At 36.7% G+C, this 17,864-nt stretch overlaps 2 protein-coding genes across 9 annotated transcripts in view; both read left to right on the plus strand.

Annotated features, from left to right (window-relative positions):
• The window catches only part of LOC107657481 (supervillin-like), a 55,498-nt gene extending 42,911 nt beyond the window's left edge, over nucleotides 1-12,587 (plus strand). For all 8 annotated transcript variants that reach the window (XM_016445574.1, XM_016445576.1, XM_016445577.1 and 5 more), the window contains 18 exons: nucleotides 148-303; nucleotides 1,075-1,211; nucleotides 1,923-2,070; nucleotides 2,220-2,365; nucleotides 2,779-2,954; nucleotides 3,339-3,483; nucleotides 3,587-3,780; nucleotides 3,859-3,941; nucleotides 5,761-5,909; nucleotides 6,430-6,535; nucleotides 6,700-6,907; nucleotides 6,990-7,123; nucleotides 7,666-7,821; nucleotides 8,049-8,192; nucleotides 10,464-10,585; nucleotides 10,669-10,824; nucleotides 11,232-11,252; nucleotides 12,199-12,587. In XM_016445574.1, coding sequence (XP_016301060.1) covers nucleotides 148-303; nucleotides 1,075-1,211; nucleotides 1,923-2,070; nucleotides 2,220-2,365; nucleotides 2,779-2,954; nucleotides 3,339-3,483; nucleotides 3,587-3,780; nucleotides 3,859-3,941; nucleotides 5,761-5,909; nucleotides 6,430-6,535; nucleotides 6,700-6,907; nucleotides 6,990-7,123; nucleotides 7,666-7,821; nucleotides 8,049-8,192; nucleotides 10,464-10,585; nucleotides 10,669-10,824; nucleotides 11,232-11,252; nucleotides 12,199-12,285 — 2,468 coding nt within the window. In that variant the 3' untranslated portion in view covers nucleotides 12,286-12,587. The remainder of the gene's footprint in view (nucleotides 1-147; nucleotides 304-1,074; nucleotides 1,212-1,922; nucleotides 2,071-2,219; nucleotides 2,366-2,778; nucleotides 2,955-3,338; nucleotides 3,484-3,586; nucleotides 3,781-3,858; nucleotides 3,942-5,760; nucleotides 5,910-6,429; nucleotides 6,536-6,699; nucleotides 6,908-6,989; nucleotides 7,124-7,665; nucleotides 7,822-8,048; nucleotides 8,193-10,463; nucleotides 10,586-10,668; nucleotides 10,825-11,231; nucleotides 11,253-12,198) is intronic.
• Nucleotides 12,588-15,312: 2,725 nt separating this feature from the next.
• The window catches only part of LOC107657478 (proteasome activator complex subunit 4B-like), a 34,496-nt gene continuing 31,944 nt past the window's right edge, over nucleotides 15,313-17,864 (plus strand). The window contains exon 1 of the mRNA XM_016445572.1: nucleotides 15,313-15,807. Within this exon, the coding sequence (XP_016301058.1) occupies nucleotides 15,611-15,807 (197 nt within the window). The 5' untranslated portion in view covers nucleotides 15,313-15,610. The remainder of the gene's footprint in view (nucleotides 15,808-17,864) is intronic.

Below are 17,864 nucleotides of genomic sequence, written 5' to 3' on the forward strand. Positions count from 1 at the left end.
GGACACCGGCCCTCCAGGACCGAGTTTGGACAGCCCTGGTGTAGCGGAATACAATGAAACACTATTTTGAGTTACTGTCTTTCTCTTAAAAGTTAAGAGTTCATACTCTTGCTGTCTCTCTCTTTGTTCTTTTCCTCTCTTTCATAGTGAATAAGAACAGTGGTTTCTCTGAGGTTGCTCTTGCTGGATTGGCCAGTAAGGAAAACTTCAGCAGTGTGAGTCTGCGAAGTGTGAATGCATCTGAGCAGGGTTCCAACAACAGTGCCATGCCCTATAAAAAGCTCATGCTCATTCAGGTCAAAGGTGAGTGACAATGACAACAGCTGTGATGCACAATATTTCAGCTCAATGAAAGGGGGGAGGGCTCCTTTTACAGATGGCTCTGCTGGTCAACAATATTCATCATCCATTCTGACCTTGTTTGGGCACAGCTTTATTCTCAACTATGTTTCATATGAAGACTAATGGTCTCTGATTAGCACCTAGCCATATAGAGTATGCTGTATCTGTGTGTTTCTGTAGAGACATTATTTACTTGGCAGCGAGACAGCCATGAAAGATACTGTTTACTTAAAAGTAGGAGGGAGAACCCGTCTTGCATGAGACCTGCTGCTTTTGTTATGGGGACAGCTTGTTGTAGGATGTAGAAGGTCTGTGGTTACCAATTCCTCATAAGGCATCCCTCTCAATCTAAACCTACGTGCATGTTCCCAAAACAGCATTCTACCCTTAATAAAAACAGAGAGAAAGAAACCAGATAGGCTTAATGAAGAGAACAACACATCAGCAGTCCAACAACAACAACATATTATGGCCAGCTGTTGTAATGTTCTCTTGTGCCGGAAGTTTGTGCTGATTTTAACTGTTTTCGGTGCACATTTTATAAAAGTAGTATAATATAACATTTCGTTGTAATGTATTATATCATAATATAGGTGTCTTTTTAGTTTAAAATTCAACCAAGATAAAGCTGTACAGTCAAAGCAAATCACTTGGTGTTTTTGCTCCTGACATCAGGGGGTTCAGCATGTGACTCACATTGATATTCCCAATTTCTCTGTGCATTTGAATCAGGTCGACGGCATGTTCAGACCAGACTGGTTGAGCCCAGAGCTTCTTCCTTGAACAGTGGTGACTGCTTCCTTTTGATCGCACCCCATCATTGCTTCATCTGGATTGGAGAATTTGCAAATGTTATCGAGAAGGCCAAAGTGAGTGTGTCCTGCTACGTGTACCAATAAACACACATCACGCTATCACTTTAGCTCTGTTTAATATCCAGCTGTTAGCAGTGTTGTTATTGTTAATTAAAACTAATAAAATTTTAACTTAATTAAAATGTAAACTAAAGTTAAAATGAAAATTGAAAATAAAATAAAATAAAAGTTAATTCAGAATTTTAATAAACACTGTAATACTATAAAAAATAATACTAAAATAACACTGGCTGTTCAGTGCAGGATGTCAGTATTAGTCACTTATATGAAAAGTATGTACTTTTGGTTCTTAGGATTTTGTTACAGTTAAATCTGTCATATCCTGTACTCAGCCGTGAAGTTTTCAGTACTATTCATATGTTGGTGAGTCCCCCACGTGCAGGAAGTAAACAGAATTAACCACAAAGGAAATGTCATATTGTTGTACAGGAAGCAGGAGGTGAATTGTAAAAGCTTCTGTCTCTCTCTTACACACAACTTTCTATTATTGTTTAATCCAGACTGCAGGTCATTGAACTCTGAGTTTGACTTTTTTTATTTTATTTTTTATTGAATAATTAAGTGATCATATGTGTATTTCTGTACATGGGATCAGAGTGAGGGGAACAGTGTGTTGTGTTGTGTTGTGTTATGTTATGTTATGTTAATCTGTATTTGTGGTGCAAATAAAAAGAGTAAAAAGAGTTTGTATCTTCAATCATGCAGGCTGCAGAGTTAGCTACATTCATTCAGACCAAGCATGACCTCGGATGCAGAGCCTCGTATGTGCAGACCATCGAGGAAGGTGCCAACACTCACACTCATGCTGCCAAAGAGTTTTGGAAGATCCTTGGTGGCCAAGCCAGTTATCAAGGTAAGCTAATCTGTAATTCCTTCTGTTGAAGGAAGAGTGTTTAAACATCTGTATTTTTGTACTCAAGCATAAGGCATGCTGATGTTAGAGCAGTTTAATGACCTTTACGTACCACAGTCCCTGTAAATATTGCCCTCTATACCCTGCAGCTGCTGGCACTCCAGAAGAAGATGAGTTCTATGAGAGTGCCGTTGTAGAAACCAACTGCATCTACAGGCTCATGGAGGATAAACTTGTTCCTGAAGATGACTTCTGGGGTCGAGTCCCTCGCTGCTCCATGCTTAAGCCTAAAGAAGTACTTGAAAATACTACATATTTAATATTAGGGATGGTTTGATGACATTTTGACCATTCATTAATTCATTCATTCTAACTAACTAGTAATATATTTTATTCATATTATAAGCTACAGTCTACAAGTTTGCATGCGTGAAGTAGGAAAAATAATTATATTTTAGGATGCATAGTCATTTTTGGTACAATATTTAAAAAAAAAAAAACACCTGACTTTATTCTCGTTTAAATATCAGCCTACTCAGGCCAATACTTAACAATTAAATTTAAATAAATTCAGTTCAGTTCAATTCACTTTAATTATTATTATGAATATATTGTGCATCTCTGCTAAACACTCCATATTAAATAAAATAAACTAAAGTAAGGCAAATACAAGTTTAAACCAACTTTTTATTCTTGTTGGACATCTAGGTGCTGGTGCTTGATTTTGGTAGCGAGGTCTACGTATGGCATGGTAAGGAGGTGACGCTGGCACAGAGAAAAGTGGCTTTTCAGCTGGCAAAGCACTTGTGGAATGGCACCTTTGACTACACCAACTGTGATATTAATCCTCTGGACCCTGGAGAGTGCAACGACCTTATACCCAGGTACAAATCAGAGCGGAGTATGTTTGGCTCTGCTGATGCTTACTGTTCCATCATAGATCAAGTTTTGGCACTTGTGACCTTTTAAAGCTCATTCACAGAGACCTTTCAGGTCAGAAGTGTGCTACTGTTGCTTAACTCACTACACCTGTCAAAACAGTAGCATAGTATCTCAGTGTTCATAAACAGACTCGGGTTGCCAGCAGAATTTCTGAGAGCTGATGCGTCACTCCTAAAATAAATGACTTCTGTGTTCACATCTCATGGTTTTGTTTTGTTCTGTTCTTATGAAGTTATATCATTATATACAGAGGTTATATACAGATTTGTATAAAATGTGTATGAAATTAAAACAATTATTGTCTTTTCTGAATCTGTTATTCATAGGAAAGGACAGGGACGACCAGACTGGGCTGTGTTTGGCAGGTTAACGCAGCACAATGAGACTATTCTTTTTAAAGAAAAGTTTTTGGATTGGAGTGACACCAATAAATCCACTAAGAATGGTGACTCGCATGTTGTTGAAAACAAGGTAGACTCTCACAAAATAAGTTACTAAATTAGAATTAGATACTTCAGAATAAATCTAAAATGTTGCAAAACGTGAAATAAAATTGGATGGTTAATTTATTTAGGAGCATCGGGGTGGGGAATGTCGGCCGTACAATGCATCACTGATGTTGATGACAGTATGGATGCCAGTCAAGACCGTTCTGGATGGGGTTGATGTTGGACGAGGTTATGGATTGGTGGAAGGTGACGAGGGGCGTAATTTTGAGATCAGCACCTTGTCTGTTGATGTCTGGCACATTCTAGAGTTTGACTACAGGTAGGATGGATCATTTATTTAAGACTATTAAATTAATGGGGTTTCATATACAAACACTCTCTTTCTTGCTTTTTCTAGTCGTCTACCCAAACAGAGCATTGGTCAGTTCCATGAAGGGGACACATACGTGGTCAAATGGAAGTGCATGATCAGCACAGCAGGTGAGTTGTATTTTGGAGGTGTGCATAGTATGCATGTTGTTTTTGTCAACTAAAATATGTAAAGGATAATGCACAGCTAGCCATGGTCATTTGCCAGTACTGACAAGTTTAAGCTGTTAGGGATGTTTGATGTTGGTGTGTGTTGGAACTACCTGTGGATTAAATGGTTTTAATGCATACCTGCCAGCCAATCAGAATCGAGTATTCAAGGCAAGGCAAGGCAAGTTTATTTATATAGCACATTTCATACACAATGGTAATTCAAAGTGCTTTACATAAAAGGAATTAAAATAATCATTAAAAAAAATAAGAATAGAATAGAAAAAGATTTAACATAAAATAGTGCAATCAGTTCGGACGTAGCACAGTGCTCATTCTCTAAATGCACATCTAAACATATGAGTTTTGAGTCTGGATTTAAATGTGGCTAATGTTTTAGCACATCTGATCTCTTCTGGAACCTGATTCCAACTGCGGGCAGCATAATAACTAAAAGCAGATTCCCCTTGTTTTGTGTGAACCCTTGGTATTTCTAACTGACTCGATCCTAATGATCTGAGTGGCGAGCATATCCGCAATGTGTATATAGGTCATAGGCCATTGAGTGATTTATAAACTAGTAAAATTACTTTAAAATCAATCCTAAATATAACTGGAAGCCAGTGTAAGGACCTGAGGACTGGTGTAATATGCTCAGATTTTCTGGTTCTAGTCAGAATTCTGGCAGCAGCGTTCTGGATGAGCTGCAGCTGTCTAATGGTCTTCTTGGGAAGGCCGGTGAGAAGACCATTACAATTTTCCACCCTGCTGGTGATAAAGGCATGAACTAGTTTCTCCAAGTCTTGACTGAAAACAGAACATCTAATTCTTGCAATGTTTTTGAGATGATAGTATGCTGATTTAGTTACTGCTTTGACATGACTACTGAAATTAAGGTCTGTCTCCAGAATCACACCAAGATTCCTGACTTGATTTTTAGTTGTTAGACCCCTAGAGTTAAGGTATGCATTCACCTTGAGAACTTCATCTTTGTTTCCAAATGCAATGACTTCAGTTTTCTCCTTGTTTAACTGAAGAAAGTTTTGGCTCATCCAACTGTTTATTTCATCAATACATTGGCAGAGGGAGTCAATGGGGCTGTAGTCATTTGGAGATGAGGCTAGTTAAATCTGGGTGTCATCTGCATAGCTGTGATAGGCAATTTGGTTCTTTCTCATTATTTGACTTAGTGGGAGCATGTACAGGCTAAACAAGAGCGGTGCAAGAATTGATCCTTGTGGGACTCCGCATTTCATGGACGTCCACTTAGACTTATGCTCTCCTATTCTCGCATAATAACCTCTCCCTTCTAAGTATGACCTGAACCATTTGATTACCATCCCAGAAAGCCCGACCCAGTTTTCCAGTCTCTCTAGTAGTATGTTATGATCAACTGTGTCAAACGCAGCACTGAGATCTAGTAGTACCAGCACTGATATTTTGCCAGAATCAGAATTTAAGCGAATATCATTTATTATCTTTATGAGTGCTGTCTCTGTGCTGTGATGCGGTCAGAAACCAGACTGAAAATCATCCAGGTATCCATTTGAGTTTAAGTAGTAGTTAAGCTGATTAAAAACAACCTTTTCAATAATCTTGCCTATAAAAGGTAGATTTGATATTGGTCTGTAGTTACTCAATATGGTGTATCAAGATTGCTCTTTTTCAGACAGACCATTGTATAAAATTTAATTTAAATCAAACCTTCTCTTCTGCTCTCATATGTTAACTTTGTGAAACCACAAGACCATGATCCAAAACTCTCTGCTTTTTTGAACAGTTGGCAAGAGACTGCATTCAGAACGGATCATCGGTCCAGGGAAGGAGAAATGCTGTTATTTCTTCTGGCAGGGTCGTAACTCCACTGTGAGTGAGAAGGGAACCTCAGCACTGATGACTGTAGAGCTGGATGAGGAGAGGGGTGCTCAGGTACTCACTATGGTTCTATGGATCATCTTTTTAAAACTAATTTTTAGGATGTTCTTAAGCCTTTTCTGCACTGCTGTTTAAAAGTTTGGGGTCTGTAAGATTTTTTTTTTTTTTTATGTTTTTGAAAGAAGTCTCTCTAATGCTCACCAAAGATGCATTTATTTGATCAAAAATAGAGTGAAACGGTAATATTGTAAAATATTTTTCAATTTAAAATAACTTTTCTATTTAAATATATTTTAAGTTGTAATTTATTTCTGTGATGGCAAAGCTGAATTTTCAGCAGCCATTACTTCAGTCTCCAGTGTCACATGATCCTTCAAGAATTATTGTGATATGCTGGCTTAATGCTGAAGGAACATTTCTTATTATCAATGTTGAAAAAAGTTGTGATGCTTAATATTTTTAATATGTTTTTCAATCTTTTTGTAATGAATAGAAAGTTCAAAACAACAGCATTCATTTGAAATAGAAATCTTTTGCAAAAACAAGTCGGTTCAACATGATGCTTGTTATGCAGGTCCAGGTACAGCAAGGAAAGGAGCCTCCTTGTTTCTTACAGTGCTTCAATGGAGGAATGATTGTTCATGTTGGAAAGAGAGAAGAGGAGGAAGAAAATGTGCAAAGTAATCTTTTTTGCTAACTTTACCACACAGTTTGTATTTTACATATTTTTTCCTTAACCTTTTTAGGTTAGTTAAATAGTTAAATCAAATTATATACATCATGAAAATCATATTTTTAACAGACTACTTCATATGGACTTGACTGGATTTCCTTTATTGTGCAGATGACTGGAGTTTATACTGTGTGAGAGGAGAGAAACCCATAGAGGGCCATCTGCTAGAGGTGGTGTGCCACTGCAGCAGCTTACGGTCTCGCACCTCTATGATCCTCCTGAACATCCCAAAAGCCAACATGTACCTGTGGCATGGCTGCAAAGCACAGATGCACACACGTGATGTGGGTCTTACCGCTGCCAACAAAATCAAAGAGCAGTAAGTCAACTCACACACAAACAAACCAACAGCACTTCATTGCAAAAAGATTGTAGACCCCTGACAACTTTCCGGTATACAGGTGTCCTCTTGAGGCGGGGCTTCACAGCAGCAGTAAGGTGTCCATTCAAGAGTGTGATGAGGGAGCTGAACCACAGGGCTTCTGGGAGGCCTTGGGAAGGAGAGATCGAAAGGCGTATGACTGCATGCTACAGGGTGAGCAGAGAAGCGTCCGTCTGTGTGTTTGGATGCTGACGTGGAGGTGATTTACAGGTTTCCTGCGGGTCCTTAAAAAGTCTTAAATTCTGTTTGATCAATTTAAGGTCATAGAAAGTCTTAAATATATTAATAGTACAACAAATGTTTTAAGAAATTGTTCACCCAAAAATGAAAATTCTGTCATTTACTTGCTCTCAAGTTAGAACTATGGGGTGAACTACACTTGAGTGAACTATTCCTTGAATTATCATTAGCAAAATCCAGCATTGATCAACCTCTAGTTCGTATGTACTGATGTATTAGTACATAAACCAAGTTTAATACATATGTACTGTATATATTAAATAAAACATACCTTGGGTATTTTAAACTTGCAGTTACACTGTTTTGCGGTTGAATGTATGGCTGTTTACATTAAAGATATATGATTTATTTTGAGATTGTTTAGATTTGCTCTGAATGGACACGTGGCATCATTTTTATTTGTACATGTCTTAGAAAGATACTGTAGATTTATGTGTTTTTTTTGTGTTTCTCAGATCCGGGAAAGTTCAACTTCACTCCCCGGCTGTTCCAGTTAAGCAGCACTTCAGGAGAGTTTGTGGCAATGGAGTTTGTGTATCCATCCAGGGAACCAAATTTGGTCAATTCGATGCCTTTCCTACAGGAGGATTTGTATACAGCTACTCAGCCAGGTGCTTGACATATTCATGTTCATTAAACAGCGTTAAGAGTGCTGTCTGATGTAACTTGTACTGTTAGGTATTCTGGGTGGGTGTCAGTTTCAATTTAATTAGGCTTTTCTACACTCACTGCATGCATAATGTATTAAGGAAATTTGATTCTTCACACTCGTTGAAAATCATGAGGTTTGTCTGTGGCAGTATCATGATGTCACTACTTGTGTTTGATTGTCTTTTAGCCCTGTTTTTGGTGGATAATCACCATGAAGTGTACCTGTGGCAGGGCTGGTGGCCTCAGGATAGTGAGAGCACGGGCTCAGCTCGTATACGATGGGACTCTGACAGGAAGTGTGCCATGGAAACTGTGCTCCAGTATAGCAAAGGTGACATGCCAGTCTTTAATGATGTTGTTAGGAAAGAAACAAGAATGATATTGTGTAATAAAGCATGATATATGTTGACTTTATAGCAGATCCCCATTTAAACTACCTAGAGGTGGGGGAAATGACAACAATAAGATTTTGATTGAAAATGACTTATATTGTTGTAAAAATGTTTGTTGCTGATTAATTTTCAACCACAGTACAGAACAACATCACAATACAGTAAAGAAATCACAGATATTTGATTTGAAATTACTTCATATTAAAACCCTTTTGCCCGGTTTCACGGACAAGTCTTAAGCCTAGTCCAAAACTAATATGCATGTTTGAGCTGTCTTAACTGAAAGCAACTTGCACTGACAAATCTTAAAATTTGCACACGGTAATGGTAAAAAGGTGCACACAGTAATGTTTTTTTCTAAGGCACATTTAAAAAAATAAATGTCCTAATTTAACTAAGGTCTAATCCTTGCTTAATCTAAACCCTGTCTGTGAAACCAGGCCTATATTTTTCAACATCATTGTTTAAATGAGTGCTAATTAATTTTGGAAAATGTTAAACTCACACCATACTCTGTGACAACTGGTTGTTTTTCACTTAGCGTATGTTTTGTTGATGCTTTTTAAGAATTGTACAGTTTGACATAGAACAAAACCAACCATTGTCTAAATCCCTTAATATATACAGTGGTGTGAAAAAGTTTTTGCCCCCTTCCTGTTTTTTTAATTGTTTAAATATTTGTCACACTTAAAAGATTCAGATCATCAAACCAATTTTAATATTACGCAAAGATAATGCAAGTAAATACAAAATGCAGTTTTTAGATGATAATTTCATTTATTAAGGGAAAAAAGCTGTCCAAACCTACCTGGCCCTACGTGAAAAATTAATTGCCCCTCCAAAAAAAACAGGAAGGGGGCAAAAACCTTTTCACACCACTGTATTTGTAAAATTAATTAATTAAATTATTTATTTATTTATTTTTGGACCTTTCAGACTTTTTTTCCCTAGAATTTTCATAATACTTTTTGAGAGTTGCTTACTCTCCCTTGGAACAAAACCAACCAATATTGAAATCTCTTGAAGGGTCATGAAACACCAAACTACTTTTTCTTAGATTTTAGCAGAAGTGTTTGTGTTGCACATCATAGAAGACAATGTTAGCATCCATTAATTTTAATTGTTGGAGAAAACTGGTTAATTTTGAGTTTTTTTGCGCTATTTTAGTCTTCCGGTGTTTAAAATCTACATCGTGTTGATGTCACAGTTTGTGACGTGGCAAAGGGCTATAGTACTTCGATGATGTGTCGGTTTCTCATAATTATTCATGAGACTGCGTGTTCTTATCCAATGAGAAGACGCTTCGCTAAATTATTAGCAACAGCATGGGTGACGCTTCAGACTGTGAGATTGCATAAATTAACTGAGAGGAACGTTCCATGGATCTAAAGAGTGTTTTTGCTTTTTAAGAGTTCGGCACAAACACGATTCATTCACTTAGTGAGTGTAACCAGTTTTTACAGCTCCTTGATGCAACCAATCAAAAGGCTTATATAAACACTGCAAAATAAGCCTTAAAAGTTATTAGAGGTGCAGCAGTGTGTTCATATATATGTTTTCGATGCAGAGTGCAAATGCAAATGGCTGTACATTTATTTGTGTATTTAACTCAATGGGGGCAAGATGAAACCATCTGAAACCGAAGTTGTCTGTTTTGTGTCTCCCCTCTTCCCCCTCCACTGTGGTGAGAACTAACCGGTACTGAAACGGGGTTTAATGACCCTATTATAGAACAATACCGGCCAATATTTAAATCCTAAATTAAATCTGTTCACCATATTAAGCGATTGTATCTCTTCACAAGACTTCACAAAACTGCTCGATTCATATGGATTCATGTTATGATGGATATCATGTCACAATAAAAATATCTTAATTTGTGGTTCAAAGATTAACCAAAGTGATACAGGTTGACAAGTATGACTCTGAAAAGCAGCTTTGAAATTATGTGTATTGTAAAAAGAGTTATACTTGACTTGGATAAAGTAAATAAATTTGACTTGACTTAATATCATTTTGAAATGAAATTCTCATGGGCGTGTATATGCATGTTCTTATAGCACACGAAGCTGTGCTCATGGGGATGCAAGTTCAAATCTGGGCTGTATTGTATAATTTTTAATTTTTATTTTTTTATTGTAATAAAATGACAATATTAAATAAAACAATTAAAAATTCATACAATAATATGGCTTTGCTTTTGTTTTTAGAAAAAAATGAGAAAAAAACTCCAAAATCATACCTGATCCATGCAGGACTTGAGCCTCTTACATTCACTAATATGTTTCCTGGCTGGGAGCACAGAGAGGATATTGCTGAGATCACAGAGAAGGTGAGAGAGAAAGTTTAATGCACATACCAAGTTTGTTTTGTGTTGTTAGAATGGTTTAAAGATGTTGTTTTCTGTGATTATAGGAGGCTGAAGTATGTAATCAGATCATTCTTGTTGAAGACGTATTGACTAGACTCTGCAAGACCACTTACCCACTCGCTGATCTTCAAGCCCGTCCACTACCAGAAGGTGTTGACCCTCTACGTCTTGAGATCTACCTTTCAGATGAGGACTTTGAGGTAAGAAAAATCACATTAACATTGAGGTTTCAAAAGATTACTAGGATAATTGTTACAGTAGTATTTAAGTTTCATTAGTTGTGCAAAAAAAGCCTAACTTTATAATTATGGACAATTTAAAGTATTGCATGATTTTGAGACGTTGGACAGAAATATTACTGAAGTATATCTGTTCTGTAACATCTGTCTGCCTGAATGTGCTCATATATTTCGTCTTTTAAGTACTATCTACTTTTATTTAGCCTTTTTTCCCCCTTCATCTCTTTCATGTTTCTACTTCTGCTCCCACTATGTCATCTTAAAGCGGCCTCTCTTAACCTGTCTCTCCCTGCATCTTTCTGCTTTTCCCCTTTTTTGCTGGTGTAGTCTTGCGTCTGATGAGGTTCATTTTTCCCTTCACATGCCAGGGTGTAGGGGCTTCTGGGAAGGTGAGTTTTGTTTCATGAGGAACACTGGTGTTTTCCCACTAATGCCGCATCCTCACTGTGTGAACTGCATCACCATGTGCTTGTGTCTCACATGCATTGGCACAAACCGCCTTGTATCTAGCAGCGTGTGGGTCACTGTTCACCACTATCTCACTGATACTCTAGGTCTCACATGTGGGGTTGAATTTTTCTTGGATATACACTATTATTCAAAAGTTTGGGGTCATTCAAATTTTTTTTTTTTTTTTTTTTTAAGAATAATATTATTTTATTTCAAAAACATAAGAAATCGTACTAACCCCAAACTGTTGAATGGTAGTCTTCTTTAATCGAGGCATGTGCTAATAGTAAAATTCCAATAATCCAGTAATTATTTTCATGTTATGGTCAATAACCAATAAGTGGCTGATCAAAATGTTATGCCATTTTTATCTAAACAAAACAAAAAACTCAATCTTTTTAAATGCTTCATGTGAATTTTGGCATCACAACATCGTGATGTACAGTATAAAAAAATGTATATTCATTTTGATTAGATTCAACAGTGTTTTTAAAATATTGTTTTTATTGACTTTGAGTGATAGATGATGGAAAAGGTCATTTAAATGTAAAAATGGGAGAAATTAAATATTCAACATTGACTGAGGCCTATAAATTAAAAACAAAAACAAAAAAATATAATATCAGCTAAAAGCAGATAATGGTACAGATAAATTGTGCATCCCTAATTTAAATACTTTGTACTTTAATCTTATTTACATTTTTGGATTGATGAATGGCAATGACCAATATCCTACAGCTCTTGTGTTTGTGTTTGTGTGTGTGATCATTCATCCATTGTGTTCAGCACCTCAGAGTCTTGAGTATGATGAACACTTCTATGTCATCTGCATGCACTTTTAAATCCTTATGCTTAAACTTATATATGTGTGCATGTTCTCTACAGAAAGCATTGGAAATGACAAGAAGTGAGTATGAGGCACTGCCAGGATGGAAGCAAGTGAATGTGAAGAAAGCCAAAGGACTGTTTTAAAGGGACTAGTGAACGCAAGTGAAGATGTACCTGTGTCAACCCACACAGGGAGGTGAAAAGGAGCTGGAGGAAGAAGAAAGACACTGATGGGCAGGGGGTTCAGCAGCCTCCTGTAACACATTTTTCTCCCATTTTCTCCTTTTTTGTTTTTATCAGTGAATTAGCAAGATTTGTTTGTTTTTTTATTTGTTGTTGAATGTTTTGAGTGCTTCCCAGCATCTTTTCCTCCCATTGTTCTGCATTGCTGTGTCCACATGAAGCCAGTCACCGTCCAACATGCACAAGGCAGCCCTCATGCACTGCCCAGCTTTATATAAAGACCTAATAAATAAAAATGCCTTTTAGTCATTATCTAATTGTAAGAAAGCTCAAAAGAGCTCTTTATGTAAGTATGTTCATACCTGCTGTCATAAATGGCCTCAAGATGTGTTTAAACCTTCCAGATAGATGCTTGAACCCGAGAACCCTGTATATGTGTCTGTGTGTGCATGGGAGAGTGTTTGAGAATCCATACAGTGTGTGTGTGTGTGTATTCTGCATTGTATAGTGCCTTGCCTTCATGTACAGTTTATATAAAGACAGATGCTAGTCTGCATTTTGAAGACCTATTTGTGATATAAATAAATAATGGTGCAAATAAACACTGAATAATGTAGATAATGAAAATTAGGGGGGGGAACGCAAATGTTTAAATAAACTTTTCCTCCTATCTCATTTTTTCCATCATAATGTCCTTGTAGGGGCTCTGTGGTTTTCCACAGTCAAGTCAATATGTACTACAAATATATTATTTTGATAATCTTGTTTTCCAGTTTTATATTGATGTTCTCAATGTACCAATTATATAGTCATAACCCATTTCAAAGATTAAAAAAAAAAAAAAATCAATAAAAACATTAGACCAGCAGAGGGCGCTCTTTCTCCACAAGTGAAAGCGATTAGTATCGCATCGTCCCAGAATGTCCAATCATAAGGAAAACAGATTAGAATATCTGAATATACCTTTTTATTATCTCATCTATTTCTTTTTGCTTCAACTTGCTATATTTCTCTATAGAACCATGATTCACAAAAATAAATAAATTGCCTTTTTAATTTCACCTGAATCTCCACAGCTTGTCTTTCCTGTAACACAGTTCCTATATTAGGAATACTAATGATAAATGACAAAAACTGGAAGTAGTTACAAAAACAAATGAGCACTGCCATAAGTCCACAAAAGCACAATTAGGACACCGGGAGTTGGGGCTTTGATCTTGTCAGGTCAAGTGGGATTTATAAATCACATGATCCAATCAAAGTCGGGGCTAAAAATGTTTTATGGCCAAGAAGCCGCTTCCTGTCTGTCCGATTGAGGATTGAGGACATGCCTACATCTAAGAAAACAACTCGGATGCAAATGTACAACCATTGTACACTAGTCATAGTCATATTCTGTTATATGATATGCATTCAATTACAGGTCATTCAGGTGCTCTATTCTCTGTTACAACTGACATAGCACCATATTTGTGAGACTGGCAAGTGAGCCTGGTTAATCCAGGATCTCATTAACAGTACCCATGATCAGGGCAGACAAATCTGCTTTACCTGGAATGCTATAACCCTCCAGGCAAGGGATTTGATTGGCTGAATGGTAAAAGGTCACTGCATCTGATTGGCTGGAATTTCTGTACTGAATTTCCTATTGGTCGGAAAAGACATAGGGTGTGTGGTTGATAGGTAATAAATGACCTTGAGGAACCTATCGAGCAAGGAGCTGTGGGAATGTGGTGTGCTTACATTTTCTCTGCCATGAATCTGCTCATTTTGCGTTGACCTGCGGTCTCCGTGAAGATTAAATATCTGAGAAACTGGAAATCACCTGAGAGCTGAGCACAACAGGAAACATGAGAACAATTGAATTAAATTGTTAGACTAAAAACCCATTGAGCTACAGAAATGCACACATCTTTATACAACTGAGAGCTCACTCAAATGCTTAAGCAAACAGAATGAGAGCGGCTGAAGGGTGACTGCACAGAACACTCTACCTGTTTTCTGCTGTGACAGTAGGTCAAGTGAATTGTTCCGCACTGGGTCAGTACACAAGGAAAGAACCAAAGCGGATTTAAGTTATCTCGTTAGTATCATTGCCTCGGATAAACCGTTTAAACAAAGTGAAGGGCCCTATATGCAAACAAAGTTCACATCATGCGGATGTTCTCAGCATTTTTGTGGATACTTTTTTAGAAAAAAGCAAGAAAAGGGATGGTTTTCCCAAATAACTATAGTGACATTCAAAAACTTTAGTGCTTTTTAAATGATTTGTGCTCCTATGTTTAGTGTTAACTTTTATTTTATTTGTGAATGTTGCCAATAAAATATTTGATGTTATTGAAAATTAATTAAAATAAATTGGCATTTATTTGGTGTTAACTTTTGTTTATTTAATTATATTTTACACCTTTGAAAAATTATTAAAATGGCAAATTAATCTGGTGTTAACTTTTATTTACTTAAATCTTTTATTTTACACTTTTTAAAATGTATTAAAACAACAAATTAATTTTGTGTTAACTTATTTATTTATTCTTTTATTCATTGTTTTCTTTTATTTTACACTTAAGAAAATGTATTAAAATGACAAATTAATTTGTGTTAACTTTTATTTATTTATTGTTTTATTTTACACTTTGGAAAGTTCATTAAAATGACAAATGTATTTAATGTTAACTTGATAAGTATATTTTAACATAAAAAAAAAAATCTTTCTTTTTTATTATTTTGCTTTTTTTACTCTTTGAAACTGTATAAAAATGACTAATTCATTTAGTGTTTACTTTATATTTTAACGTGTATTTTAAATTAATTATTTTATTTTATTTTCAGGCTTTTGAAAATGTTCACGGACCCGCCAGCAGCTCAATGCTCCTCCCGTTTGACAGCATTGCTGTTATTGCTGAATGTGCAGGTGAACACCAGTAGGGGGCGCGCCGCTCATGGCTCATTGTTGCACCCGCCGGTGTGTATGTATGAATGTGAGTCTGAGCGTGTGTGTATGTGTGTGTCTGTCCGTGTGACTCGTAATATGTGTCAAATAGTGAGGGGAGACTTTTTTATGTAGGCGACTAAAGCGAATGTGTTTAACACCAGAGGTCAGAAAGACAGAGATTTGTCGAAGTAACGAGTTTTAATCTGAAACCCGCTCCACAATACCGACACATATGCGAAAGTAGCGGATTTTTTGAGTAAAACAAAGATTTGTCAAGGGAACTTCTGTCAAGAGGGGAAGGAAATAAGCCGGACACACCAGAAGAGGATATTTATTTGGGGAAATCGTAATATGAAAAAGGAGCAGGTCGAGATATTAGGTTTTGTCCCTCAGAAAGAGATCGTCTATAACAAACTTCTCCCGTACGCAGACAAACTACACCGCGAATCCAATGACATTTTGGCCCAGATTAAAGGGAACTTGGGTCGGGCTGTCCAGCTCCGTGAGTTATGGCCCGGAGTTTTACTTTGGACTCGGAAACTCTCCACGTAAGTATATTCAAGACTCTAAAATGCGTTGCTGTGGGAATTGAGCCTGTTTTTATTAATAAACAGCAGGGAGAGCTGAATGACTGTGGTAGCTTGTAGCCGTTAGCTCGCGAGCTAAAAGCTAAGCGCTACCTGAGTCACTCATGTGTCCTTGCTCACATATAAACATCACATATCTATCTGCCAATAACGTTACTCCATAATGACCTTTCATAATATCGAGCGTAATATTACTCGGGTCTAGTTTGTCAGCGAGGCTTCAGTCGGTAAAATGCAGGAAATGCAGGACTGTTGTAAGCTCATGTCTAAGCTAATCAGCTAACGGAGGCTAACATTAGTGCTGGATAATAAGCAGCTGCCCCATGCATCACTGCAACTAGTGGTTTAGACATGGAGTCCTTAAAAGGACATTTTACCTGGAGAAGACTACTTAAAGATTGTAAAACAGCATTTTATTTCACGCCTTTATGGTTTGCCTTATTAATTTTCAATCTATTTAGTAGGGTTCTTATTGGCACTTCAAAGTGATTTTCAACCATGTTGAAAATAGACACTTGCATTTGAGACACAAGACATTTTAAAGATAAGATAAAGGGGTTATTATTCTATTCAAATGCTTACGCTTTATTTTGCATTATTTAATGACACTTAAAAAGTCTTACATTAGTTTCATGCTGCATAACATTTATATGGTACCCTTCAGTTCTGTGAAGTGTATTACTGGTTCTTATGACTGTTGTAGAGTCTCTGTAGAGTTTGTATTACACTAAATACTTGACAATATCTCTGCTTAAATGGGGAGTGTGTTTACAAACCTAATTTCTCGTCTATTTGGCAGTCCCTCCAGGATTTCGCGGGACTTTTTTCTGATTTTTGCGGCCTAAATTGACTGATTTTGCTGCGGCTTTTCTCAAAATTTGCGGTGATATTTGCGGCATTTCTTATTGTTTTGCAGTGAAAATATACCACAGATAACATTCTTCTAACATTATGACTTTTCTGACTTCGAGAACCATTGTAGGGCTCCAGACTAACATTTGAAAACACCAGCACCAGTGCCGTTAAATTCTACAGAAGGTGGCACCAGCACCTGACAGTAAAGCACTCACCCTAATCGCACATGTACATCTCGGAGATGTCTATTTGATGTCTGCGTTTACATATGCAAGATGTATTTTTTAGAGTGTTTGCTCATCTGCAATATGTCTCTAAGACGTTTCCTGTCAGATGTCAAATTGGCATTTATTAGAATGCATGTGAAACTGCTTCGGAGATGTTTATCAGATTACACAGCAGATGTTTCCCAGATCTTTAGCAGACGTCTTACAGATGTACTTGTGCTGTCTGGGGTAGTTGAGATGCAGATAAAATTAACTTTTATTACTGTCATTCATAATGTCTAAATATAATATAATAAATAGAAACAAATATATATTAGGGAGTGGAAATGGCTAATAAGCCTGTAAGTACTTCTCTGCAGCCATCTACTAGTGATAATTTAATGTATTTTTAAATAAGTGTTTGCTTTCCTACATTATGAAACTTTTAGTTTTATAAATGGGGCAACCTATGAAGGATGAACAAATAATGTCATCACATTATAACTTTCAAATTCGGTAATACTTAAAGCTTTGAAGTGCTGGTAAAAGTTGTGTGAAGCATTTAAAAACACTCGAAAACATTAGACCATTTCTGCCACAAGTTGTTCCTGTAGTTTTACTATGTTAAATCCATGGTGAATGGTGGTGATTTGTGTTTATTGAACAATGTTTTTCCTGGTTTCCACTAGGGATGGGCGTATCGATCCAAAGTATCGATATATCGATACTGCCGCGAGTATCGATACTCAAACAAAAAATATCGATACGAAGGTGTGTTTTATTTACCAGTGATTTTGTTAATTTAACAAAAAAAACAATTCGTACAATATGCATTGAATTGGACGAATAACCTTTGTTAGCGAGTAATTGTGTAGGATAGAACTATTTTCCTGCTCATCTGGACACGCAAATGTTGCAAGACAGAACTAATCAATCACAGAGAGCGTTCACTCACTT

Source organism: Sinocyclocheilus anshuiensis, unplaced genomic scaffold (assembly GCF_001515605.1).
Source record: "Sinocyclocheilus anshuiensis isolate Anshui unplaced genomic scaffold, SAMN03320099.WGS_v1.1 scaffold291, whole genome shotgun sequence".
Lineage (NCBI taxonomy): Eukaryota > Metazoa > Chordata > Actinopteri > Cypriniformes > Cyprinidae > Sinocyclocheilus > Sinocyclocheilus anshuiensis.